The sequence below is a fragment of the Bos taurus genome, chromosome X (assembly GCF_002263795.3).
Source record: "Bos taurus isolate L1 Dominette 01449 registration number 42190680 breed Hereford chromosome X, ARS-UCD2.0, whole genome shotgun sequence".
Lineage (NCBI taxonomy): Eukaryota > Metazoa > Chordata > Mammalia > Artiodactyla > Bovidae > Bos > Bos taurus.
Genome location: NC_037357.1, coordinates 31979831 through 32007074, shown reverse-complemented (window position 1 = coordinate 32007074; position 27244 = coordinate 31979831). Strand labels below are relative to the sequence as shown.

General features: G+C 48.2%; 1 protein-coding gene across 2 annotated transcripts; it reads left to right on the top strand.

Annotated features, from left to right (window-relative positions):
* Nucleotides 1–420: 420 nt before the first annotated feature.
* Nucleotides 421–19745, top strand: IDS (iduronate 2-sulfatase). Of its 2 annotated transcripts, NM_001192851.1 has the most exons (9): nt 467–670; nt 1072–1208; nt 1766–1943; nt 4433–4521; nt 6155–6355; nt 7759–7929; nt 10072–10198; nt 12288–12461; nt 15138–15610. In NM_001192851.1, exons 1-9 carry the CDS (start codon nt 577–579, stop codon nt 15608–15610), a joined length of 1644 nt encoding a protein of 547 aa, NP_001179780.1. In that variant the 5' UTR covers nt 467–576. The 2 variants fall into 2 exon arrangements, with proteins under 2 accessions (XP_024843969.1, NP_001179780.1); XM_024988201.2 differs by lacking the exon at nt 6155–6355 and having other exon boundaries at nt 421–670; nt 15138–19745.
* Nucleotides 19746–27244: the final 7499 nt, after the last annotated feature.

Here is a 27244-nt window from a genome sequence, read left to right as displayed (position 1 = left end):
TACTTCATAAGTGTTGAACAAATGCATAGGAGAGGAGTCCTTTTAGATGGAGCAAGGTGGGCTCTCAAAGGACACTATGGAAGGAGAATGGCATTAGGGCTTATCTGCAGGGAGAAATATGACTTTTATAGACAGAAGAGGGAAGGGAAGGGCTTCTAGGTGAAAAGCATTGCAGGAGCAAAGGCAAAGAGGCGGGAAACTGCTGGTTGAGGACAGTGGTTGCAACGGAAATCTTTGAGGACACCTGGAAAGAGCCCCTGTGCTCCTGTCTTACAGGGGCGGTGGGCCACCGCGAGACGCTTGGCCAGGTGGGCGGGGCCACCGCTCCCCGCGAGGAGGTCGACCAGGCGGGCGGGGCCGCTGGGCGGGGCGGGCGCTGTGCTAGAGTCAGGGCTCCGCCCACTGTGGCCCGGATCTCGCGCAGGCGTACTCGCGCTCGCCCCGGGCCCGGCTTGTGCGGCGGCTACAACCTCCTCGCTTCTCTCCTGGGTTTCCGATGAGGGACAGGCGGCGGGGGCGGCCCGGCCCTGCCGAAACCTGTCGCCGTCGCCCTGGAGCGGCTGCTCTGGGGCAGAAATGCCGCCGCCCAGCCGTTCCCTGCTATGGCTTGGCCTGGTCCTGGGTGCTGTCTGTGCCTCCCGCGGACCCGCGGCGCCAGGCAACGCCACAGGTGCGTCCTTCGTCCCCATTGCGCGGCTCGGTCGTCTCTCCTTCCCTGGCTACGTCCCTCCTTAACTCCCTCGCTCCTTCTCTCCTACCATTCCGTCCATGCTTCCTCCCCTCCCTCCTACGGACCATCGCTTCTCCCCTCCCTCCTGCCCTCCCTCCCTGTTCTTTCTCTCCATCCTTCCCTCCCTCCCTCATCCAGGCTTGAGGCCATGGCCAGAGCCTAACCTTGCCACCCAGGACTGGGGCTTCCACTGCGCGTCCGCTTCCACTCTCCCTGGCTTGGCTGACTGGGCTGTCAAGGCTCTGGTGCCAGCCTTAGGCCTCTTGGCACCCTAGCATCTGCCACTGGTGGGGGTTAAGTGTCAGTCCAGGTGATCTCACTGCAGCCCCTCCCCCGTGCAGATCCTCTGAATGTCCTTCTCATCATCGTGGATGACCTACGCCCCTCCCTGGGCTGTTATGGGAACAAGCTCATAAGGTCCCCAAACATCGACCAACTGGCCTCCCGCAGCCTTCTCTTCCAGAATGCCTTTGCCCAGGTATGTCTGGGCACCTCTGGGTGTGCCCCCCTCCCAGTGTGCACTGAGGGTTGTGGGATGGCATCTCTTTATTAAAGGGGAGCATGGTCTGGAAAATGGTGGTTGACAAACCTGGTTGTCCACTGGCAAGACAGCTGGTTGCCTTCAAGGGGTACTTCTCCTGGGGTGGAGGGTGTGCCCTGGCCCTGTCGTGCTCAGGCCAGTCCTGCTCAGCTTTCTCCCCCACAGTGGGGATTGCCTGGTGCTGAGAAGGAGGGGGTGCTGCCATGGTGGTCCTCCCCCCTGTGCCCCCAAGACCCTGCCCGCTCCAGGCCCCCGAGAGACGCCATCAGGCAGGACACAGTCATCTGCTGGATGGAGGGGCTGAGGCCTTCCGTTCCTCTTGGGAAAGACTTCTTTCTGGCATGAGGCCCAAATCCAGCTGGTTGGCTTTGAGATTTGCATGACTCAGCCACCAAGCTGTTAGCTGAGGACCCGGGAGGTTGCCTGGTTACCTTTTAGCTGCCAGACGTTGTTTTCCTCTGAGGACGTATCCTTCTGCTTCTGCTCCCTACCAGCAAGCCGTGTGCGCCCCGAGCCGCGTGTCCTTCCTCACTGGGAGGAGACCAGACACTACCCGCCTGTATGACTTCAACTCCTACTGGAGGGTGCACGCTGGAAACTTCTCCACCATCCCCCAGTACTTCAAGGAGAACGGCTACGTGACCATGTCGGTTGGAAAAGTCTTTCACCCTGGTACTGCTTGCCCTGCAGAGTCTGGGCTCTCTCTTTTTTTGTGCCTGGGGACTGGAGACCCCTCCTGGGGTTGGAGCTCTCTCTGCAGAGGCCTTTTTGGGCTCGGTGGACACCTTGTTAGTCACTGACATCTTTGTCCAAAGTAGCACTTCTCACCTTGACTTTGTGTTCTCACCCAAATGAGAAATGGTAGAAGAGCTTTTCCTTCCTTTCAGATACTGGTGATGGGGGGAAGGAAGCGGGGGCCAGCACTGCCTGTGAGTCCAGCTCTGCACCTGACCCCCTGTACTCCAGGCTCCCTGGCAGTAAAGTAAGATAAGGGCAGCTCTGTTGACTTGCCCAGTGAAGAGGCTTCAGTTTTGTGGGGGTTGTCTGCCCACTGTCTGTGAGTTAGGTCAGAAAGAGGAGAGTGAGCTGGTACCAGGGTCTCTGACTTTCAACACTACCTGGTGAACTAGCTCTCTTTAATGCCAAAATGAGAATGCTGAAGCACATACTTTATTTTTTTTTTTTACCTTGAAGTAATTCATGGTTATTTTGCAAAAAGTTGGGTGGAAAAGAAGGAAAGTATAAAGAATATAAATTACTTGTACTTGTGGCACATGGAGAAGAGCTGTATTTTGATGAGTGCATTATTTTTCTGATTTGAGATTTGCCTGTATATACAGTCATATACTGTGAGTGTTTTAAGCACAAACATTTCCCCACGTAGTGACTCTTCACACCATCATTTTTAATGGCAGCATGGTGGTCTAACAGAGACATGCACAGTAGTTTAGTCCCCCTTGTTTTCAGGTTCTCTCACTTCCACCTTCCATGGGATGAGCATCTCTGGAGGCAGAGTGAACTGCTGATGGGCAGTAGCATTGGGGTGCAGGCCCCTGGCTTCCAGTCCCAGCTCTGCGACTGCTTTGTTGTTGTTCCCTCATCCAGTCGGGTCCAAATCTTTGTGAGCCCATGGACTGCAGCACACGAGGCTCCCCTGTCCATCACCAACTCCCGGAGCCTGCTCAAGCTCATGTCCATTGAATCCGTGCTTCCATCCAACCATCTCATCCTCTGTTGTCCCGTTCTCCTCCTGCCTTCAATCCTGCCACTGCTTAGCTGTGCAGTTGACCTCAGGCAAATCATTCATCATCTTTGATCCTCCCATTCGTCCTCTGGGAAGCTGGAGTGGCAGCTGCCTTGATTCCCTTCCCAGGGGAGCATGGGGGTGCATTGGGAGCCCAAGCTCTGTCCCACGGAGCACTTATCAGGAGGGGCTGCAAAGTTGGGAGTTTTGAAGGCGAATCTGCCAGGAATCATGTTATGTGGCCGAAAGGCTCGCAGCACTAGAACTTTCTGCTCCCATCTTGACACCCTTGCCTGAGCACCACTGGAGGGAGAGTCCAGGAAAGGAGACACAGTGGAGGGGAGATGGTGCTTCAGGACGGGGGCCTCCTTCCTCCCAAGAATGAGCTCATGGAATTGTCTTAGTGGGGACGAGGAATGCAGCACTGCAGCCCTTCTGGAGACACATTTTTCAAGAGGGTCTTTGTTCTCAAGAACCTGTTCTGTCAGGGAGAGGCCTGCCCGAGGCTGACTTGGCCTCCTCGACTGAGTGCCTGGCCACCGCCCTGATCCTCTGGCAGGCTGGGGGCGGGCTTTTCTCACGGGTGTCACTTCCCCAGGGAGAAAACAGGCTGGGCAGGTCAGGTCACTCGCCCAAGGTTGCATGGGCATGGAGGGCAGCGCTGGGGTTTGGAGCAGGTCTGAGCCATGTCTCGGTGCCTGTGGTGTTGAGAAGCCCTCTGCCTTTGCCTCAGGCCCACCTTGCCCAGCTCGTCATGGCAGTCCCCTTGTGTGCCCGTGTTGCCCTCTCAACTCCTCCCTGCTGAGCCGCACAGGCTTTCCCTCCCTCCCTCTGTCCAGGGCCCTCACTGTGCCCCCTGCCCAGACCCATGTCCCGTCTGTGCCCAGGGCTCCCTGCTTCCACAGTGCTTCTCCTCCCCAGACGCCTGCCGTCCTTCCTGAGTGTTGCATGTTGTTATTTTGTTTTCCCAAATAGACTGTGGACTGCTGAGCTTGGGTGGGTTTCTGCGTCATGAATGAGCACTGGACCTGACGTCCTAAGGCAGGGGTTCAAGTCCCATCCCCCTCGCTTCCTGTCTGGTTGGCATCCAACAAGGCACCCCCTTCGTGGAACCTCCCCTGGCCTAGCCATCCCTGGTTGTGCCCGTGCCTCTGCTGCCTTCCTCGTTGGGTGGGGAGAGGTGCCAGTGAGAGCTCTTCCGGGCCAGGTCCAGCACTCAGGAAGAAGCCCAGAGGGACAGCTCTTGTGGGGACTTATTGTCATCTGGCCTAGCTCCTAATCTTATACATGAGGAGACTGAGGCCAGAAGAGGGGGTTGGCCCTTCCCCAGTTGTGTGCAAAGTGTACATTTTGGGTGGGGAGGGCATTGAGGGACTCGCTATGCTGTATTTAATGACTTTTCCTTTTCCCCCCCAAGGCATATCTTCCAATCATAGTGATGATTCTCCATATAGCTGGTCTGTTCCACCTTATCATCCCTCCTCTGAAAAGTATGAAAACACCAAGGTGAGGCTCTGAAAGGGGTACTGTTTTGAAGAGGAACCTCTTGTTCTCTGTTTAACAAAGTCAACTATTGCATGTATTCTATATTCTTTCTAGCTGGTTCTATGGTGAGCTTTGTGGCTTTGGTTGGTGATCATGACTTGACAGAGACAAGTGTTAGGATCTTTGGCATTAGGTCCAGTGGAGAGGTGGCTGAGTTTTTAGAAGCTGGCTGGGATGTGTCACTCTAGAAGCTTCTGCTCTAATGTTCAAGACTTATTTAATGGCTCTTTTGTGTTCCTGGATAAAGCTCTGTGCAGAGGATTAGAGGAGATGCTGAGACATGGAAGGGAGAAGACAGACCTGTGCACTGAGTGTCTCAGCCCAGATGGGGAGAAAGGCTTTCCAACTGTCTGTCTTCTCTGTCTTGTGCCTAATGGATGTGTTCTGGTGCTGATACCTTTGATAGGGGCTTTAAAATTTTAGAGCATTATGAAAAAAAGGACTCTATAAAGAAACTTAATGATGGTTCAGAGGAACCACCCCCCCCCATGTATAAATGCAACTAAAACTCACATTTAAGAAATTCAGAACATCAGCTAGAGCACTGAGAAATGACATGTTTCTCAGAGGTTTTTAGAGCCACCATGTGGGAGAAGGGTATGGATTGGCGGAGATTGGTAGGGTGCAGAAGAATTTTCTAAATTTGTGACAACTTTTATTTCAAAATACAGTGAAAGCCAGAGGGCTCTGACCTTTGGCCGGTGGCTTGAGTGTTAACAGAATGAGGTTGAAAGACTGCATCTCAAGCCTTCTGTTCCCTGAGATCATCTCCCTCCTTTTAGTGGCCTCACAAATGCCAGGTCCCTGAAGCCATCCTTCATATCATTCTCACAGTGATGGGTCTGACTGCACCACATCCCCAGGGGTGCTGCAGACCATGTGAGCATGGCGGCTGAGTGGGTGCTGAGAGGCAGGTGGCTTCCTGGCAGGGCGGCGTGGGCAAGGCAGGCCTGTGAAAGGATGCTCTCCAGCGAGATGTGGCAGCAGCTGCCACTGCCTCTGCGTGTTTGTGAGGTAGAAACCATGGTCCAAACTGAAATTGGCCTTGTGGCCAACGTGGCCGCTTTAGGAAATGAAGCAGTAGTTTCAGTTCCATCCTGTGCATGATGTACATGAGGACCTCGAAATTCTACCAACTATCACTTTATCCAGTTAAGTGTAGCCCTGTCACTTAGAAGCTTTAGTCTGGCTTTGAAATTGAAAACTTTTTTGTTTTCATTTCCCTAATGACATTAAGTATCTCTACATGTAATTACTTTGGGGAAATATGTATTCAAGTCCTTTGTCTATTTTTTTTGTTGAGTTGGAGACAGCTATTTTTTTAATCGTTAGTTTACTTGGGTTTCCTTTAATTAATTATGGTGTAGAGACAGAAGATATACAACAGGAAGCTAAGTGCTGGTGGACTTCTGGCCTCTGCCTGGAAAACAAGAAACACTTCTGTGTTTCGGTACTGCTTCCTGTGTGCCTGTCTAGTCTGGATGACTAATACTTAATGTTCTGGAGGTAAAAAAGCTGAATTGGTTGTGTGAAACTCTCATGGCTTCTGTTTCTTGCATTTGCAAAGCTGATTTTGTATGTTTTGTTTTGAAAGACCTGTAGGGGACCAGATGGAGAACTCCATGCCAACCTGCTGTGCCCCGTGGATGTGGTGGATGTGCCTGAAGGCACCCTGCCTGATAAGCAGAGCACTGAGCAAGCTATACAGTTGTTGGGAAAGATGAAAACATCGGCCAGTCCTTTCTTCCTGGCTGTGGGGTACCATAAGCCACACATCCCCTTCAGATACCCCAAGGTGAAGAGCTGGCTGAGGGCTGGTCCAGCACAGCTGCAGTAGCTGGGTCAGCATAAAAGTGGCCACATCTGGCTGTCCCCGGTCACCAGGGCTACCTGATGGCACTGGTGTACTCAGTGATGGGATGCTGGGTTTCAGAGGTCAAGGCTAAGAAGTAGACTTAGGATAGTAATCTAGTTGGAAACGCTGGGTCTTCTACTTCCTCCACTGGAGGGTTTTTTCCTTGGATACAGTGAGTCATGTGGTGGTGGATGGTGAAATCATCATGGAAAAGGGTGGCAGAGCCAGCCACCCTAGCCCGTGCTAAGCAATGATCCCTGAGACACCCCTCCAGGGGCTGTGCAACCCTGGTCAACTTAACTGCCTTTCCCCCGAGCTTTGAAACACAGGGTCCTGTGTGGTTTGTTTGAGCCTAAAATCCTGTGCTTACATGCATATTATTTAGAGTATTTAGTCACTTCTTTTGTAGAATATTTTTCAGTTTTCCCTATCATGTTTTCCCCGGGCTTAAGCAGCCCATCCTTTTGGTTTCACAAAGCATGCCCGTCGTTTGCGATGGGAGTGGAGACCAGAGGCTGCTCTCTGATGCTGTGGTTGTCTGCCTTTGACTGGCCCAGGGCATCGGGCCTTCCTCACAGGACCTGTCAGTCCCCTTGCCAGAGGGGGACTCACTTCTGTGTCCCGTGGAGAAGGAGTTAGCCTACCCCTGGGCCTGCTCGTGAGGTTGGACCTTGGCCCAGCTTTGGGGAACCTGGCTCCTGGGAGTGAGTGTTCTCCCCTCTCCCAGAACTGCCAAGTTGCTCCCTAGGCCTGGACTGTCCACAGAAAGCTCTGTTTTCCTGCCTCAAGTCTGGGATTTTGATCTGTGCAGGCAGAGGGTACCTGGGTGACCAGGCTCGTCAAGGCCCTGGGCCCTGAGGCTTTCATGAGCCTCCGCTTCCCAGCTGGCAGCGTGGCATAAATGTCAAATAACTCATTGCTGGGGGAATGACTCACATCCTGTGTGACTGAACTAGGGCTGTTCCTGGTGTCCCCCAGACTGTCCACTTTGCTGTGTCTCATGTGCTTTCACTGTTATAATCGTAACCTGTGAGCTCTCCCAGTGACTGTCTGAACACGAGAGTGGTTCGGGGAGCTGGCAACACCTCTCCACATGTTTTCTAGTTGGAGGGGAGGTGGTGACAGAAATAGGAGGGCATCGGTCCCTATGAAGGAAGAGAGCTGTTACTGATTGGTTTGCAGGAAACCAGTCGAGTGATTTCATTAGCACTGGCGTCTCCTGACAGTGACTTTCAGAGGGGGAGACACCTGTGTCAGTGCATCACAGATTGAGAGAAGACGTCCAGCATGTGCCTTTGCCAGAAGAGTGACATCCTGGTGGCTTTGTGTGCTTTTCCCCCAAGGAATTTCAGAAGCTGTATCCCTTGGAGAACGTCAGCCTGGCTCCTGACCCCCAGGTCCCCACTGGCCTTCCTCTGGTGGCTTACAACCCCTGGATGGACCTCAGGCAGCGGGAGGACATCCAAGCCTTAAATCTCAGTGTGCCCTATGGCCCGATTCCTGCTGACTTTCAGGTACCAAGTTTCTATGTGTGAAGCATCCTGTGGAGCACAGGGGCCAGGGATGGATGTGCTGGGTGGATCAACAGATCTCCCCTTCAGCATCCCCATTCCAAAGAAGGGGATTGTTGGGAGACTTGGGAACTCACTGGCTGGGGCCCCAGGGTGGAGATAAAGCCTGGGTGACCCTCACTGATGGGAGATGATGTTGAATCCAGGTGACAGTCTGTCAGGTGGAGGGTGGTTGGCGACTCCTGTGCCAGCTGAAACTCTGGATTTGCTGGTCCTGGTGAGTCCCCTCTGTGGGAAAGCTGACACATGTCCCTGTTGGTGTCAGGAGGTGGCTTAGTGAATGGGGCCTTGGTGCAGAGGGAGCGGGGCATGTACACGGCCAGCGCTGTCCAGCTGCTGTGTCTGGGATCCATTTGTCATGATGTGGGGGTAGAGCAATTCCAGAGTTAGAATCCTTGTGCTGACTTTCCAGCCCCCCTTCCCTGAAGTGCAAAGTGGATGTTGAGGACACTCTTTCTGGAATATTCCATATGTGGCCCTGCCCTTCTGTTACACATGAACACTCCAACAGGCCCTCTACATGGGAAGGCAGACAACAGTGTTTTCACACTGTCTTCCTGTTGGAATTGCCAGGTGTGCTTTGTGGGAAATGCAGGTTCTCGGACTCCACTCCCAGCTTCCAGCTCTCTGAGTCAAAGTGGGGCGAGAACACCATGCAGCCCACAAGTCTTTATGGGAATTCTGATGCAGGCGGCCCAGGAAGACACTGAAAACACAATCTCCTTCCTTCCCATGAAAAAGGCAGGGGCAGAGTCAGGCCAGCAGACACTTTCTGCTCCAGGAGCCACTTGGGCTGAGAGTCTGGGGAGGGTGCACCGTAGGCAGCTTGTTGGAGAGAATGTGGCTATGATCTCCTGCCAGGTGACAAACGGCCCAGAGGAGAGGCCTGCTCATGGCCGCCCTTAGGGTTGAGTTGTATCCCTCAGGAAGATCCGTGACAGTCCTGACCCCCAGGTCTTCAGAATGTGACCTTGTTTGGAAGATGTAACATGGGTGAGCTCATGCTGCCATAAGGCAGGCCCACATCCACTGTGACGGGTTCTCATTAGAAGAGGAGAGAGACAGGAGAAGGACTCCATGGGTGGCTGGGGCAGAGGCTGGAGCCCTAGAGATTGCAGCCACCACCCTAAACTAGAACATCCTTCTCCTGGAGCCTTCAGAGAGAGCCTGGCCCTTCCTACATGTTCAGTTTAGACTTCTGGCCTTCACAACTGGGAGACAATCCGTTTCTGTTGTTTCAAGCTACCAAGTAGGTCATACTTTGTTAGAGCAACCCAGGATATGAATACAGCTTTATGGCATCTTTGGCGTGACTCTCAGAGTTTGGGATGGTAAAGCATCTGTCTACAATGCGGGAGACCTGGGTTCGATCCCTGGGTTGGGAAGATCCCCTGGAGAGGGAAATGGCAACCCACTCCAGTATTCATGCCTGGAAAATCCCATGGACTGAGGAGCCTTGTGGGCTACAGTCCATGGGGTCACAAAGAGTCAGACACGACTGAGTGACCTCACTTCACTTCACTTCAGAGTTTGGGAGGCTGAGGGGTCAGTTTCTGTGTACATGGTCATCTCCTGGGACTCATAAGGATATGTGAAGGAGACAGAAAAGAATAGTAAGAGGCATATCCATCCACTGTGATCTGTGCCCAAAAGTGAAAACTGATTTGGTGATTTGCCCCGAAAGTGGGAATTTGGCTGTGGCTGTGGAAGGCACTAGTGGTGAAGAACCTGCCTGCCGATACAGGAGACATAAGAGATGCAGTTTCAATTCCTAGGTCGGGAAGATCCCCTGGAGAAGGGAAATGGCAACCCACTCCAGTATTCTTTCCTGGAGAATCCATGGACACAGGAGCCTGGAGGGTTATATTCCATGGGGTCACAAAGAGTCAGACACGACTGAGCAACTTATCACACACACATGTGGAGGCGAGGGTATGGGGAGGGAATGAGGGTTCTGTTCTTGTTGAAAATGTCACCAAGGGCACCAAAGGGCTGGGGCTCAGAGGGGCGCTCAAACAAGCACTGTATCTGGGTATGCCATACACGTTAAATCGTAGTCACTTGCATTACTATTTTTATCTGCAGCGGAAAATCCGCCAGAGCTACTTTGCCTGTGTATCCTATTTGGATACACAGGTTGGCCGCCTCTTGAGTGCTCTGGACGACCTTCAGCTGGCCAGCAGCACGATTGTGGCATTTACCTCGGATCATGGTAAGTGTTTTGAATGGCCCTGGCGAGTCACTCAAAGCATCTGAACTTGTCTGTGAAAACTTCCCTAACTTGCGTGAAATAGGTGTATATTCTCTTCTGTGAATCAGGAGTGCCCTGAGTCGGCAGTCTTGGGTGCTTTTGTGTCTACCTTGTTAGACCCAGGACTTCTCTCCATGGAGGCCAGGCCTCTTTTGAGTCGAAGAAGTATCTTGGCTGGTGGAGGTGGGTGGGCAGGATGGACCTCATACTAACCTTTCTTGGTGAACTCAGCAGGAGCCCCCATTTCTCACGGAGAGGGTTGGAATGACTCTTAGTTTGTCTGAGGAGGGTGCAGAACAATGCTGGCAGAGCCCAACATGGCCTTCAGGCCTGAGCCTCGCTGTCCTCTCTGCTGGGATCCTGGGGTTCACTACTATGGGTCTCTAAGGCAGTTTCTCACTTGTTCCAATAATGAAAATATATTTTTAAAAGAATTCTTTTCTGGGGTGTGTTTGGGGCCAGTGAGCTCCTTTCCCCATGTTCCTGTGCTTCAGTTATCCACTCACAGCAGTCTTGTTGGTCTCATCCTCACCCACACGCCCATCCCCAAATTGTTTTGAAGCCAGGCTCAGGTAATTAAGTTTTGTAAACAGTATCTCTAATAAATATGGCTCTTTTGAAGTTTGACTATACTACTATTGTCCTACTTAGAAACAGGAAAATAATTCTTTAATATTGTCAGATATGAAGTGGGACAATTTTAGATCATAGCATGTGTTCACTGTGATGAGAAAGAAGCACACAGAGCACACTGCCCTTTATCCTACTTGCCCAGAGCTAACTGGTGCTGACGGATAGCCATCCATCCTTCAGTCACGCATATACATGGGACTCTATGTCATGAGTGTGTATGTGCATAATGTATAGCTGTAAAACATGGCAAGATCAATTGTGCTTGTGTCCTGTTTTGTTCCCTGGTTTGTTTTTTCCACTTAATGTCATAGACAGTTCTCTATGTCATTTCTCACAAGCCTACCTTACACCTCATAAAGACCCATATTATTTTGTTAAGTATGGAGGTGTCATAAGTTCTCACTGTTTCCCTAATGATCTGCCATCAGCTTCAGAACCCCCTTCTCAGTGCCCAGTTTCCTCCTCCAGTGCTACCATGGCCCCTGCAGCCCTGGAAGCTAGCTTCTGCTCTGAGGCAATTGCACTTGATGACAAATGGCCCTTCCCAAAGGGCCCTCCTGGGACTGCCTACATCTGAACCACAGAAGCCTTCTTGAACCTGTGCATGGCAGCTTGACGTGATTTTGTTTATTTTTTAATATGAAATACTTAATGTACTGCTGCTACTGCTAAGTCAATTCAGTCGTGTCCGACTCTGTGCGACCCCATAGACGGCAGCCCACCCAGCTCTGCCATCCCTGGGATTCTCCAGGCAAGAACACTGGAGTGGGTTGCCATTTCCTTCTCCACTGTGTGAAAGTGAAAAGTGAAAGTGAAGTCGCTCAGTCGCGTTTGACTCGTAGCGACCCCATGGACTGCAGCCTACCAGGCTCCTCCATCCATGGGATTTTCTAGGCAAGAGGACTGGAGTGGCTTGCCATTGCCTTCTCCGACTTAATGTACAGTCTCTCTCTTTTATATTTTTTATATCAAAAATAGCACTCAAAGTGATTGGAAATTGCCAACTTGGGGTATTCAAGCTGTCTTTTACAAGAGGTATTTTAAAGGAGGCTTAGGAGTTGTTTTTAAATCAAGGTTAAGCATGTGGAACCAGAAGTTATTTTCTTTGGTCTGTGGTGTGTCGTAAAAATTGAAAAAGATACGCATGTCTTTTTAAATGTGAGAAACTGTGCTCCAGTCTCACAGATCTTGTTTTTGTGGTACACACTCACAAGTGCAGATCTGAACTTGTGTGATTTGAGTCAACAATGACTCCACCTCCTACCTTTCTGTGTGGTAATTCTAGCAGAATTTCTTCTAGATGGTGAGTTTTTGCTTCCTCTGGCTTTTACAAGAGGGAATGAAATGGTGTCTAACTGAAGTGAGCAAGCCATGAGGTGCTGATTCATTTCTGTCATGCTCTGATTTTTATGACCAGGATGGGCTCTGGGTGAACACGGAGAATGGGCGAAATACAGTAATTTTGACGTCACTACACGAGTGCCTCTGATGTTCTATGTTCCCGGAAGGACAGCCCCGCTTCCGGTGGAAGGCGAGAAGTTTTTCCCTTATCTCGACCCTTTTGATTCCGTCTCAGAAGTGCCAGAGCCAGGTATGGAAATGCAGAAGTGATGCTACTTGACAGCAGGGATGCCTTTAGTTGGTACAGAAACCCCCTCACCACCCAGCACAGGCCTTTCTACCTAGGGCAGGGGAGCGGCAGTGCCAGAGTTGATGAGGGTGGCCCCTGTTCATAGGGGGCTTGGAAGGGAGAGGGGTAGAGCAGGGGCCACCCCAAGATGGGGAGAGCCATCATGGAGGTGACAGGAGTGTGCTCTGAGCTCAGGGCACGGGGCAGGGGCTTCCCCCTTACAGGTGAGCAGAAGTTCATTACCTGCGTCCTTCTGGCTGGGACTCAGCCCTCTGCAAGGGAACGTTAGCCACCTCAGCTCCTCCATCTGGTGTGGTGCCAGGTCTGTCCCATCAGTGGCTCTTGTTTAAATTTTTCTTGGTTTTAGTCCATCGTTCTGGCCTTTTTGGATCTTTCCAAGTTTGCTCTCTACTGCCCAGTTTTTTCCTGAACCTTTGATTTCTGTTTGTTGCATGCACTGTCTTCTTTCATGTCATTGATAAAAATGTTAAACAGTTTGAAAACATGACCATAGCCCTTTATTTGCTGGGAGAAATCTTCTGACACGTTGAGAATCCTTTTTGAAACTTCAGAGGGGAGGTGTTGAGCAGCTTATAGATTGATGTTGCTGCACTGTCATCCCATTTCTTTCCAAATTTTCTCTCAAGCCTGTATATCTTCTTTGATCATTGGACTTGGATTTCCAATAGCCAGTCTAACATGCTCAAAGCTGAATATTTGACCTTTGACTTTAAGCCTTTGACACTCTTCCCCTTCTCAGGAAATGGCAGTGGTTGCCCGGGCCAGAAAACCATGCTGATAGTGGCCCATCAAAACCATGCTGATAGTGGCCTGTCTTTTCTCTTACGGTCTGTACGTGATGAGCAGTCTTTCAGCCCTCCTGCCACCATTCATTCAGAATCTGTCTACACCATTTCTCCCACTTACCGCCGCCATCATGCACCACGCTGCCACCTTCTCTTGGTAAAACCTCCTGGCTTGTGCCCTTGATCCCTAGAGTTTTTCCTCAGTGAGCCTGATGTTAACAGCTTCAGTGAGCTTGTTAAATCCCAAGCAGGTGGCTTCAGAACCCTACTCTGGGGCCTCCTACACGCCTGTCTCAACTCTGAGTGAAAAGTTATTACAATGGCCAGCTGTCACCTGGGCTCCTTGTATCTCCCTGAACTCATGTTTTTCAAGTATCCAGGGCAGCTATCTTGTACAGTGTTCCGCAGTCTGGGTTTGTCTGACTGCTTCCTGAGAATTAGATTCAGGGTGAACCCTTTGGACACATGCTGCACACTGTGAGGTTGTGGGTTCCACCTGTATACCACTGGGGACACTTCATGGTGGCCTGTGCCCTTATTAGTGAAGTCAAGCTGGACTGTCTGGTTAAGGTGGTTGTGTTAGACAGGCCTCGCCATTGTAAAGGTATCTTTTAAAAAATATTCTTTACTTTTATTTTTATTTTACTTACAAACCAAATATGTTGGAAATAAAATTGAGCCATATAAAGCAAACTCTTAAAGATCCAAAAAGGCTAGAGTTATGGCCCAGAGTAACAGTAAATTTTAACAGGAGTCACAATAAAGTACAAGATTTAGCCTTTAAAGATAAATCAACAACAATGAGATATCATTTCATGCCTGTTAGAATGGCCTTTATCAAAGCAGACAGAAAATGGCAGCACTGCCAAGGGTGTGGAGAAACAGGAGCCCTCAGGCCTTGCCAGTGGCGATGTGAAATGATCCAGTCCCTGTGTAAAAGTTTGGTGGGTCCTCAAAAAGTTAAACATAGAACAGTCGTGTGACTTGGCAGTTCCACTCTTAGGTATGTATCCCACAGAACTGAAACCAGGTACTCCAAGAAAACTATGCATAAAAATTTTCATAGCATTATTAGTAGCCCAAAGGTGGTTGCAACCCAAGTGTCCATTGACAGATGAATGGATAAGCAAAACATGGCACATCCATACAGTGGGCTATCATCCAACCTTAAAATGGAAAGAAACTGATGTGTGCTATGACCCGGGTAGACTTGGAAGACATGATGCTAAATGAAAGAAGCCAGGCACAAAAGGACAAACACTATGTGATTCCATGTCTGTGAGGTGCCTAGAGCAGTAGACACACAGAGACAGATAGTAGAAGGGTGGTGCCAGGAGCTGGAGGTGTCATTTCACAGGGACAGTTTCAGCTGTGCAAGGTGAAGATAGTTCTGTGCTGGGTGGTGGGCATGGCTGTACAACAGTGGGAACGTCCTGAGTGCCCCTGACCTGGGCACAAAAAACTGGTCACAGCAGTAAATTTCATGTTGTTTGTAATTTACAATAATAAGAAGGAGATGGATGAGATGCAGATATCCAGAAAGGAGGGATCGGCCGGGCAATGCTGTGAGGCTGGGAACAGACTGTCCTCAACAGACTTTCCCCAGCAGTCTGAGCCTTGCCTGAATCACCCAGACACTGGTGGGTCCTACATTTAAATCTTTGCTAAAAGTGCCAGCAAGCTGAGGGCACCTTCATTCTGCCCTGCTGTTGGGTGAGGACCTGAATTGGTTTTGTTCCTAAAGCTCTTGGGCTAAAAATAAATGCTGTAAAAGAACACAAGTCAGCGTGTGGGGCTGTAACCTGCTCCATGGGGTGGCTTCTTCTTTCAGGCCGGCAAACTGGGGACCTGGTGGAGCTGCTCTCTCTCTTCCCCACACTTGCTGGACTTGCGGGACTCCGTGTCCCTCCACGCTGCCCCATCCCCTCATTTCACATGGAGCTGTGCCGAGAAGGCCGGAACCTCCTGAAGCTCTTTGAAGACCATGGTGAGGAAGAGGAGCCCCATGTCCGCAGTAATCCCCGGGAGTTGGTGGCCTATAGCCAGTATCCTCGGCCCGCAGACTCTCCTCAGTGGAATTCTGACAAGCCGAGCTTAGAAGATATAAAGGTCATGGGCTATTCCATACGCACGGTAGACTACAGGTATACTGTGTGGGTGGGCTTCAATCCCCAGGAGTTTCTGGCTAATTTTTCAGACATTCATGCAGGGGAACTGTATTTTGTAGCTTCTGACCCTTTGCAGGATCACAATGTGTATAATGATTCCCAGGGTGGAACCCTTCCCCAGTCATTCATGCCTTGAGTTCGCTAACCAGAGACCATATATAATGCCAGTGAGAGAAGGAATTAGAGCTGGTTTTTCATGATTACCCATACTATTGGAATCAACCCCAGGGGCAGGGAGTTAAAACCTGCATCAGTAATTTGGCCTAAGAATATGTAACAGCCGCAACTTTTGATTTTGTCATTATAATCGGGCTGAACCTTTACATTTTATTATTATTTTTTTTTTTTTGGTAACAGTCATAGCTTATTTATTGAATGAATAAGCACAGAGTGAGCAAGTTGAAATTGTCATAGCTTCAGCTATCAGGAGCATAGTGACTGAACATAGCACTCTATTCAAGAAATATAATACTTCAATTATTTGTGAAATGTAGTACATTTCAAAATGTAACCACATGTCAAATTAGGTTTGACACTATAAATTCCTGGTTCTTTTGTTTATAATTTAATAATATATCTAATTTAGCCTGATATACTCAAAATATTATATCAACATGTACCCTAGGTTTTTTAAATGTAAACTTAATAATGCTAGATGCCAATACCTGAAAGTCTAGCTCTAACTTTTCCAAGATTGCAAATCTTCAAATCCAAAAACAAAATATGCATGAGGTGATTACTGTGGAATTTCTATATCAAATAATAAATAATGCTAAGTAAACTAGAGGCATGCCATGTATGAGAAATTTAGTTAAAAATTTTCAGAGACTTTCTGGCACAGACAATAATTTGCTAGCAGGTAATATGACCCTTGAACACCACGGCCATCTTTAAAAGGCATCTTTATTCACAGTGGAAAATAGTTGAAGGCATAACTGTATCCCTGAATTGAGATGTTCAAAACCATTAGTGTTCTTCTTCTCTGGAGATTGTTGGTTGCAGACATGTATTTATCCAGGAGGCAGGAAGGAAATAATCACTGTTAGTTGCTATTACAAATAGCATTAATTTTAGTAAATTCTAAATTCTTTTGAGAACTGTGAAAGCTATTCATTAATATCATATTAGGTGATTTCTAATTCCCCAGATGGTAGTTCTGTATTCACTAAATAAAGTTACCAGGAAAAGCAGGTGGTAGTAATAAGCTTAGCCTGTGTCATCTTAAAAATAATGGAATATTCACAGGTCATGTTCACTACATGTTGATCAGTCATCAGTAGTCATCAGAAGAGTGAAGCACTCTGTTAATAAACATTAATGTACTCCTGTATCAAAGTAACTTCTTGTAATTCTTTACATGTGCTGCTTTGGTGTTTAAAAGGTAAATGTGAACCAAAATACAGCAAATTAGTTTACTGCATTGTATTACATTGTAACCAAAAAGGCAAGATATTATAAGATTACTTCAAATCAGTAAAATTTCAAATACAGATTTTTGTTTTTACTAAGCCTACAGTGGACGCATATATGGTGGCAAAACAGTCTTCTAATTGAATCAGTGACTTCATGTTCTGCCAACGGTTTGTACTTGAGGAGTGAAGGGCCCTGTTCCTCTCTGCTGATCCCATTTCTCTTCTGGAAGCCTCCACTTTTGTGGATGGTGTCCGTCAGCCTATTCTTTTCCCTTCTCCATCCTCTCTATTGCTCACATCACTTCGATGCAGAATTTTACAATCCAGTCCAGTTTCTCGTGATGTCTTTTCAGGGTATTTAGCTTTATCTCCTACTTTACAGTTACAAAGCTTTTATTTTGAAGCTTTTATTTCGAATTCCTGGTTGACTATCATCTGTACACTCATCGTTTTTTCTCTTTATTTCTTGAAGCACATTTTAATATCAGAAAATCTCCAAATTGTCCTCTTGCTGAAGTTGTAAGCTGAACTGTGCTGAAAAGAGCAGAGTGACTGGCATTCTGGCTGTCTCTCACCTGCGTGACAAAAGCCTCTGCTGGGTCTGCTTGGGGGCATTTTGCATGTAGATCTGACTCTGCAGGAAGAGCTTCTGTCTTCTCTTTTGTCGGTGAGGGTGCACACTCAGAATGCTTCTTCCCTCCTTAGGTCTTAGCTTTCCTTGGCCTCCCTTTACATATGTCTCCTTTTAGAATCTCGGCTACATTTCACATGCAGGGGCATGCTCTTCTAAATCAGCTCACAGGTGATGGTTGCTTTTTGTGTTTTTGACACTGATGCCAGGGTGGAGCCATTTGTGCACATCTCCAGCATTCATCGAGACAAGCAGCTGCTCTCTGGTTTTCACATATCAAAGCTGACCACATTCCTTATCTTGACCAGGCTTAGGGAAACCACGTCTTTGTTGCATCACGTAACTTTTCTCCAATGCTGCTGAACTGGACACATTTTATGAATGGTTCTCTAGTCATTCTTTGTGGAAATCCCTATTGCACTTGAGCCAGGGGGTCTTTCATGCAGTTTACTTGAAACCCAGACCAGTGATCTCAGAAATCTTGAGTGGCCCTAATTCAGAGGCTCAGATACCTGAGGGGGCAGCTTCTGCTTCAGGGTGTCTGGGCGGGGGTCTGAGAGCCTGCACTTCTGACCCTTCTCCTCCAAAGAGTGCCCTTTGAGAATTATGCCACGTGTGTGCTGACCAGTAGCCACTAGGCCCCAGTGACTTTAAATTTCAGTGAATGAAATTACAACCAACATTTTAAAAGTAGAATCTCTGTTGCACTTGCCCTATTTCAAGTGCTCAAGAGCCAGTGTGGGTAGGGCATTGGGGCACTGTATCAGACAGATGCTACAGCCTTTCCGTGTGGCAGAAAGTGAACTGAACAGAGGTGCCCTAGGTTAACTCTGAACTGGTTGACTTGATCCGCCTAGCTGTTGACAGGTTCCTCCCGTGGGCTGATTGTCTCCTGTTTGCCCGCAAAAACTTGTCCAGCGAGGAGCCATGTGTGTTTGGTGTAAGTGCAGAGCAGGGAGTTCCCTCTGCCAACTGACCTCTTCCTCTCTACCACCATCGCTATCACCACAGCCCTTCCCTCCTCCTTCCCAAGTAGTTTACCTCCCCCCCTCTTTCCTTCCCTGCTCCCCTCAAAATCCATGTGTCTTCCTGAAATCCCTCTTTGATCCTGCCCTTTGAGAACACCGTTAGTGCCTACTTCTGGGTCTACACAGACCTCCGCTGAGCAGTCAGAGTCTTCCCTGACTCCACAAAGCCCCTTTCCTTGGCTGGCCAGTCTGTGAGCTGGTGCCTGACTCTCCTTTGCCAATCCCTCCCTCCCAGCCCACCCCTAGGTTCTTCCCTCCCCCCTTCACCATCCATCCATACATAATCATCTGCCTCAGCCCCCTTCTATGCCTCTACTTCCAAGAGAGTGAGGGCTCTGAACTCTCTCGACTGCGTTCTTGAATGAGATGAACATCATTGAAGAATCTTGTGGGCACCTTACTTTAATAAAAGGTTTTTTTTTCTGATTGTAAAATTAATGTGTTAAGTTTAGAAAAAAATGGAGAACAGAAATGTAATAAAAGATAAGGAAACACATCAGTATTTTACACCAAGATAGTCGCTAAATATCTTGCCTTTTTGGGGTGTAAATTTTTTACACTGTTGTAATCATACCATGTGCTTTATCATGCAGTTTTATATTCCTATTTTCCTATGTGGTTATTACAGATACTTTATATTGGTGGTGGTATATTGTGTGGTGTAGTTTTATCTTAATTTTCTAAACTTTCTTTCAGTTATTGGCAATTTAGTCAATTTCCAGATTTTCAGTATTGTAAATAATGTTGTGATAAGCAACTTTATGAATAAAATGTTTTTGTGTGTTTCATATTAATCCCTTAGGATGGACGCTTAGTGCCAAGTTGCCGAAAGCATCTCCATTTTAGTCCTCTCCTGCTCCCTTAGGATAGTAAAACTGAAAATAAAGCAAACAAGGATACAGATAATACAGACCATAAAAACAAACAAAAAAACCCACCCTCCCAATAATAGCTGAAAGTAGAATCCTATTTGAGCTTTGAATTCTCTGCTTCTTAATGGCCTTGATCATTGTTCTCTGTGTACATTTGTTGGGCATTTGTATATCTCATGTGAGTTTGCCTTTAAATTTCGGGTTTTGCTTTCTTAAGTAATCAAACAAATTGCTCTTTTCCTATGTGATTTCTTCCCTGTCTTTTCCTATTAAACATGAGACCCATCCCAATCTAGAGATTTAATAAATATTCATATTCCTCTCCTTTTCTTGTGGTTGGTTTTTGTACTTAATTTACCCTGTCTCTCCACCCCATGGTCAGAAGAGTATATATGCTCATTTTGTAAAATCGGGAAGACATGGGAAATGGTGAGGATGACCAGTAGCCACCTCCAGACACCTGGACACCTACCACATTAAATCCTGTGTTCAGGTGTTTTGGTCTAGGGTAATGTTAGCCTGCTTTTTCACATTGCCGGCAGTTCTTAGTTAACAGTTGTCATGACTGCACCACCCTTCCTACATTAATCTTTTTTTTTTGACAGAAATTCTCAACTTCTGTATGCTTTAAAAAACTGTAGTAAAATGTGTATAATGTCCAATTTACCATCTCACACATTATTAAGTGCACACACCATGGATTAAGGACAGTCAGTGTTATGCCGCTGTCACCAGCATCCATCCTCAGAACTCTTGGAAAAGTGAAACTGTCCCCATCCAACAGTTACTCCCCATTCTTTCCTTCCCCCAGCCCCTGATAGCCACCATTCTACTTTTTGTCTCTGAATTTGATTACTTTGTGAACCTCATATCAGTGAGATCATGCATTTAGTTGCATTTTGTGCCTGGCTTCTTTCGCTCAGAATATCTTTAAGGTTCACCCACATCATAGCAGGTACCTTAATGTCCTTCCCTTTTAAGGCTGAATACTGTTCCATGGCATGGATAGACTGCATTGTGTTTATCCATTCATCCCTGAGGGCACTTGGGTTGTTTCTACCTTTTGGCTGCTGCAAATAATGCTGCTGTGAATGTATGTGTACAAATACCCAGCCCATGCTCACCTCTAAGCAGTTAAAAATGGTGGGGTGTGCTGAGAGACAAGACTCAGCCGGCTACAGAAGGCAGGATTTCTCCAGACCCTAGCAAGGGGCTGGCCCTCCTCCTTCAGGCCAACTTCAGCGACACCTGCCAGGTGTCCAAGCTGTCCCACCTCACTGTGAGAACGAGAGTGTGCACATTCCCAAATGAGGCTCAGCTTCTTCCCCAGTGCCCAAGTCCAACCGATTATAGCTCCTCCTCTGAGTCTCAGATTCTGACTTGGGCTCACATTGAGCTGGAAGCCAGCTGCCCATGTCGGCCTCTGCCCATCGTCTCTTTGGGCCTTAGGTACAGCCCCTTGTGGTTGAACCTGCTGTCAACCTCACCCCTCCCACCCTGGGCAGTCTCTCTTCTGTGAAAGAGACCTTGAAGCTAAGAAGGCTGTCACTGATAGGGGCGCTTGGGTCACCATACTGTTGTGATGCTCAGAGCCTTCACTTCTGTTGGGGACTTGCCCTCCATGTGCTACCGAAGCTCCTTGGGTGTCTCTTCCATGTACTCACTTGCTGGGGCAGAGGCTGCCTCCCTGTCGAGTCTCTGATGTTCTCAAGAGCCCACCCTCAAGGGCTTTTCTTTGAAACAGAGTTTCCTGCCCAAGATGGCTGGGAGCCAATGGCCCTAGTCACCGGATGATGGCCATACTTGGCTCTGGATTCGGGGCCATGATTCAGCGCCTCTGATGGAGACAAGTACAGGCTGGAGAAGACAGTTGTGGTTTGGCTTGGCTCTGGATGAGGTACCCACACAGGATCACGTGGCACAGCCTGGGCAGGAGGAGCAGAGCCCTGGGAAACAAAGACACGAGGTCTAGTGTACTTGGCACTTGCCAGAGAGCAAGAATTAGGATGCAAACAAAGGCCAAGAGTTAATAAGGGCTTTTGCTTTTTCCTGCCTGCAACAGGCACTGGGATTTATGCAGGGGAGAGGGTTTGTAGCAGGCCCTAGGCTGACATTTACCAAACCCTTGTCCTAATTTATCCTTGTTTCGAGTGTTTTGGAAAGAACCTTTTGCGAGTGATTTATATTCAAAACTCATTATTTACTTAACAGGTTTTATCAATTAATCTCTTCCACGCTATTGAAAATGTGGCCTTGTCTGTGTGTTAAGTGCACCACGAGTTATTGTATGAATAAATCATATAAATTTGCCATTATCAGTGTGTGCAATTCTTACTGCTGCTTCAAGATGGCTTGCTGCTGCCCTTAAATGCATGAGGCCTTCAGCAGCTCTCAGCACCACAGTCCAGGTGTGCCGTGGGGTGGCTGCAGGAGCTGGGTTCATGGTGAGAGGGGTGAGTTGCACCAGAGTGTTCTAGAAGCATCTTTCTGGGTGGTCATACTTCTACCAGCTTGCCCTGCAGTTAGAGACTTCCCAGAAAGAAGGAGGAAGCAAGCAAGGTGGCCAGTCGGTGGGTCTCTGTTTAGGGAAACCAGATACACAATAGTAATGACTTAGAGGAGGGCCATTTTGTTTTCTTGAATGAAATGGGTGGAATCCTGGGGTCCCAGCTGCAAAAGTCACCACTCAGTACCTTGATTTAAAAGTACCTTGGTGAGCCTAGCCTTATCTTTTTCCACCTGGCCTCATGGATGGCTTTAAGTGAAGAATTGGAAGGTGTTTGAGGATGAAAGTGAGGACTCTGGAAGATCCATCATCCCTTTCCAAATGGGTCAGGACAGATTGGATGGACTGCGTGACCCTAAGCAGGTGAAGTATGTCCCATGGATCTATTTGCTGGCTTGTTTACTGTGACCAGGGAATACATGCATGCAGCAAAAAGTTTTAAAAGCACAGATGTATATGCAGTCTTCATTGTGTGCAATTCAGTTCCTCTTCCATCCCGTCCCTGGCCACCTTGCTGTCCCCTGAGACAAGCACGGTTACAGACTTCTTGTGAAGTGGTGAAATTTGAGAAGGATAAACATAGTCCTAATGAGGCAGGGGGAGGGTGTGGGTGTGGAGAGTGACCGAAGAGAATGGTGTCAACACAAAGAGAATGGTGTCAACACAAAGCTTCAGCATTTTGGCCAGCAGCTCAGAATGCTGTCCTGGTGTGACAGCTGCGGACTACATGAACGAGCATCCAAGAGGAGGGAGGTGATCACTCCATGGCCACCCTGCACCTGAAGCATCATACGTAACTGAGGACCTGGAGCAGTCATGGACCCACAGAAGATCCAACGTGTCCTATTAGGGACAGCTGAAGGCGGAATGCTCAACTTGGGAGAGAAAAGATTTGGCAGCAGGTGGCGGGGGACAATGGGGAGCAGAGCAGGGCACTATGTTGATCTCTGCAGAAGCATCATAGGAAAGGGAGATTGGACACAGTTGCTACTGGCCCCAAGGAAAGAAGCTGGAGGGAGACAGATGGTTGCTCAGTGAAATGCTGAACTCTCCAACAGCAACTCCGGGTTGGAAAAGCTTGCTTATAGGTGTGGTGAGGTCTCTGTCACCTGAGGTATGTAAGCAACACTTAGGCCAGTGGTTCTCAGTGTGGGTTATTCTTCCCTTGGGGACATTTGGCAATGTCTGGAGTCACTTTTTGTTGTCACAAGTTGAGGGAGGGATGCTAACATTGAGTGATGCGAGGTCAGGGAGGATAGGAAGCATGCACAGGACAAAAGTCAGCTGGTCCATGTGGCAGGAGTGCCAAGATCCAGAGACCCTGGCAGGTAATCATTTGCTGGAGCACAGCTGACTCCAAACACCCCTTCTGTCTCTGGAACTTTTATGATTTGGGGAAGTCACATTCAATTATTAAATAGTGTGCTGGCTATATAAGGGGATTGGCCCTTTGCATATAGCTTTGAAAAAAATCTTTCAAGAGGGCAAGGAGTTTTCAAATAAAGATGAACATTTTCAAACACAGATGAACATTTTCAAACAACAACAACAAAAAAAGGTTTCTATGGTAGTAATTAATTGGATTGCTCCTTTCTTCCTGTCCAGAGATTTTCCCATCTCAGCTTCCTCTCTGATAACAAGAGTCATATATATACTAGGTAATTTATTTTAAAAAATAAGATTGAATTCCTCCCTTATTGCAAAAGTATTTACATATTTATCACAAAATATACAAAGGAAAGATAATCTAACACCACAGTGAACTCGATGTAGTCCTTCCTGTGCCCAATATATGCAACGACTGGACTTTGTTCTGCATCCTATTTTTCTCCATATTTTACAACCTGCTTTTCGCACTGTATGATCTCTAAGGGCTTCCCCAGCCCCAACTTTCTGACATGCAGTTCTGACACATTTCCATGTGAGCACGTGATGCTGTTTCCTGGAGGACAAAGCCTGAAAACTTGGTGTGTCCTTTCTCTCTCATGACTGCTAATCCATGTGGCTATTTCTACAAAGGTTAACACCAAGACTGCTGCTCAGCCCAGCCTTGACCTTCATATTGTCTGTGCTGCCGTCTCCAAACATTTGGATGCATAACCACTTCCTTGGGTTTCCTGCTCCTTCTGCACCCCAGTCCAGTTCACACAGTTCTGATCTTTGCAAAAGGCAAATCTGGTCATGTCACCATTTGTACATCCCTCACAGGCTTTCCTGGTGGCTCAGTCAGTAAAGAATCCACCTACAGTTCAGGAGACCTGGATTCGATCCCTGGGTGGGAAATCCCCTGGAGAAGGGCATGGAAATTCACCCCAGTATTCTTGCCTGGGGAATCCCATGTACAGAGGAACCTGGCAGGGTACAGTCAATAGGGTTGCAAAGAGTCGGACACGACTTAGTGACTAAACCACCACCACCACCTCCAAATGTGTCAATGGCTTCCCAGTGAAATGAGGGCAAGCAGAAAATGATTTAACCTGGCCTTTCTTTAGGCCCTTCATGGTTTTGTCCCTACAGACAGGCCTCCAGGTCCTGATGCCTCCTCCTCTGTCTTCAGGGCCAGCTGGACCCTCACCTCCCAAGAGCCTTCTTCCCTGCTGCCTCTGACTGGGCCAGGTGGCATCATGCCCATCCGACTCCTTCATAGCCCTCAGCTCACTTGTACTTTCACTCTTGCTTTGGGACTGATTTCATTTATATCTGTTTCCCCAGGAAGCTCCATGGGGGCACAGAGTATCCATTTTGTACTCTTATCTCCCAGTGCCTAGTACATGGTAATATATACAACAAATATTTGTGGGATAAATGAGTACCTATGAAGTATTAACATAATTCTAAATGATTAAAATGTAGAAATGGAATTTCCAGGTCAAGGTGTGTGTGGAGGACATTTGTCATGATTTTGGCCACCAACATCACCATCCTGTGGGGCTCTACTTTTGGGTGGAAGGCATAGCCCACTTGCCATTGTGGAGGCACAAAATGTTGGGTGCCAACCTTCCCTGTGGCTCCCTCGTGTCTAGAGAGCAGGTGTGTGACATCAACCCAGCTAGGCAGACACCCTCCCCCCATTTGGCCGTAGGAGGTGATGGTGGCGCAGCACACAGGCTCTGCACCCACAGCAGGCAAGTGGCGGCCACCAATACCTGACTATTTTGTAGTGCAATTTTGGCTATGGTCGTGGCAGCTGCCTGCTCACGTATGTCCCTACCTGAGCCTGAGACTGCAGCCTCCCCTGGGACCCTGTGAGTTACTCCATAGCCTTAAGAAAAAAAAAAGCCAACATCTTTTCTGCTTTCAAGCAACCAGGACTCCTGACTCGTATAAGGTATGCATGTGACAATCTGGAAGCTGATTCCAAACTGGCCTCTGAAGGAAGGCCCAAATTTGCACTCCCATCAGCAGGGCAGTGCACCAAGCTGATCCCTCTCCTCAGGTACACTTTCTGTCACTTTGCAATGACCTTGTTCTCAGGAAAGGGGCATTCCCTATTCATTTCCCTATGTTAAGCCTCTAACCCAGTGCCTGGCACACTTTAGGCACACTCATGTTTGTGAATTCCCATCTCTTTCAGAATTTTCCACAGTTTATTGTGATCCACACAGTCAAAGGCTTTGGCATAGTCAATAAAGCACAAATAAGTGTTTTCTGGAACTCTCTTGCTTTTTTGATGATCCAACAGATGTTGGCAATTTGATCTCTGGTTCCTCTGCCTTTTCTAAAACCAGCTTGAACATCTGGAAGTTCACGGTGCACATATTGGTGAAGCCTGGCTTGGAGAATTTTGAGCATTACTTTACTAGCATGTGAGATGAGTGCAATCGTGTGGTAGTTTGAGCATTGTTTGGCATTGTCTTTCTTTGGGATTGGAATGAAATTAAAAGATGCTTTCTCCTTGGAAGGAAAGTTATGACCAACCTAGACAGTGTATTAAAAAGCAGAGACATTAGTCAACAAAGGTCCATCTAGTCAAGGCTATGGTTTTTCCAGTGGTCATATATGGATGTGAGACTTGGACCATAAAGAAAGCTGAGTACCGAAGAATTGATGCTTTTGAACTGTGGTGTTGGAGAAGACTCTTGAGAGTCCCTTGGACTGCAAGGAGATCCAACCAGTCCATTCTAAAGGAGATCAGTCCTGGGTGTTCATTGGAAGGACTGATGTTGAAGCTGAAACTCCAATATTTTGGCCACCTGATGCGAAGAGCTGACTCATTTGTAAAGACCCTGATGCTGGGAAAGATTGAGAGCAGGAGGAGAAGGGGCCGACAGAGGATGAGATGGTTGGATAGCATCACCAACTCATTGGACATGGGTTTGGGTGGACTCTGGGAATTGGTGATGGATAGGGAGGCCTGGCGTGCTGTGGTTCATGGGGTCATAGAGTCAGACACGACTGAGCGACTGAACTGAACTGATGTTTGTGAAATGAATGAACAAAAGGAATTAAAAAAAACAATTTGAAGAAGACTAAAGGCATCTTGGGGCTCCTCAGGTGGTGCTAGGGGTAAAGGATCCTCTTGCAGTGTGGGAGACTCAGGAGATGCAGGTTCAATCCCTGGGTAGGAAAGATCCCCTGGAGCAGGAAATGGCAACCCAGTTCAGTATTCTTGCCGGGATTACCTCATGGACAGAGGAGCCCAAAGAGTCGACAGGACTGAGCAACTGAGCAGACACACATGCACAAAGGCTCCAGTGCATTAAGAGACACTAGACTTGGGAGGACGCCCAGGCAGCTCGTTATTCCATGAGGGGGTGCTGAAGCGCAGAGCCTGGCAGCCTCTGGGCCAAGGACTCGCAGGTGCCCCAGGGGGCAGGCCTCGGACCCAGGTTCACACACTTCTCCCACCACCTGTGATCCAGTTCTCCGTAGCCCCCCTGCAGGGGCTGCTGCAAGGGTATCAGCTCCTTTCCTTGGGTCTCCCCACCGAGGAGGTAGATTTCAGCTGAAGTGATGTGCAAACGAGCCGGCTCAAAGCTGTGGCGCTGCCAGAATATCACACTGTGAAAGGGGAAAGGCTGGTGACCACCCGTTCGGAAAAGTGCCTTTGTATGTACCTGGAAGATTCACGTGTATGTGTGCATGTGTGTGTTTAAGGATCAAGAGCCGGCCCCTCTATGGCCATATTTTTCATTTCCCTTTATTCTTTGTATTGCTTTCAAATCAAAAGGAAGCTGCAGCAGAGAACCCTTTGCCCCGAGCTGCATATATGAAAATGAACAAGGTTCTGGGAGTCGTGTGTTTTCAATAATGGATCGGCGGTGCAGCCCTTGCTCGGAAATGAAGCGAGACTGTTGCTAGGTTGGAGGTAAGAGGCAAGG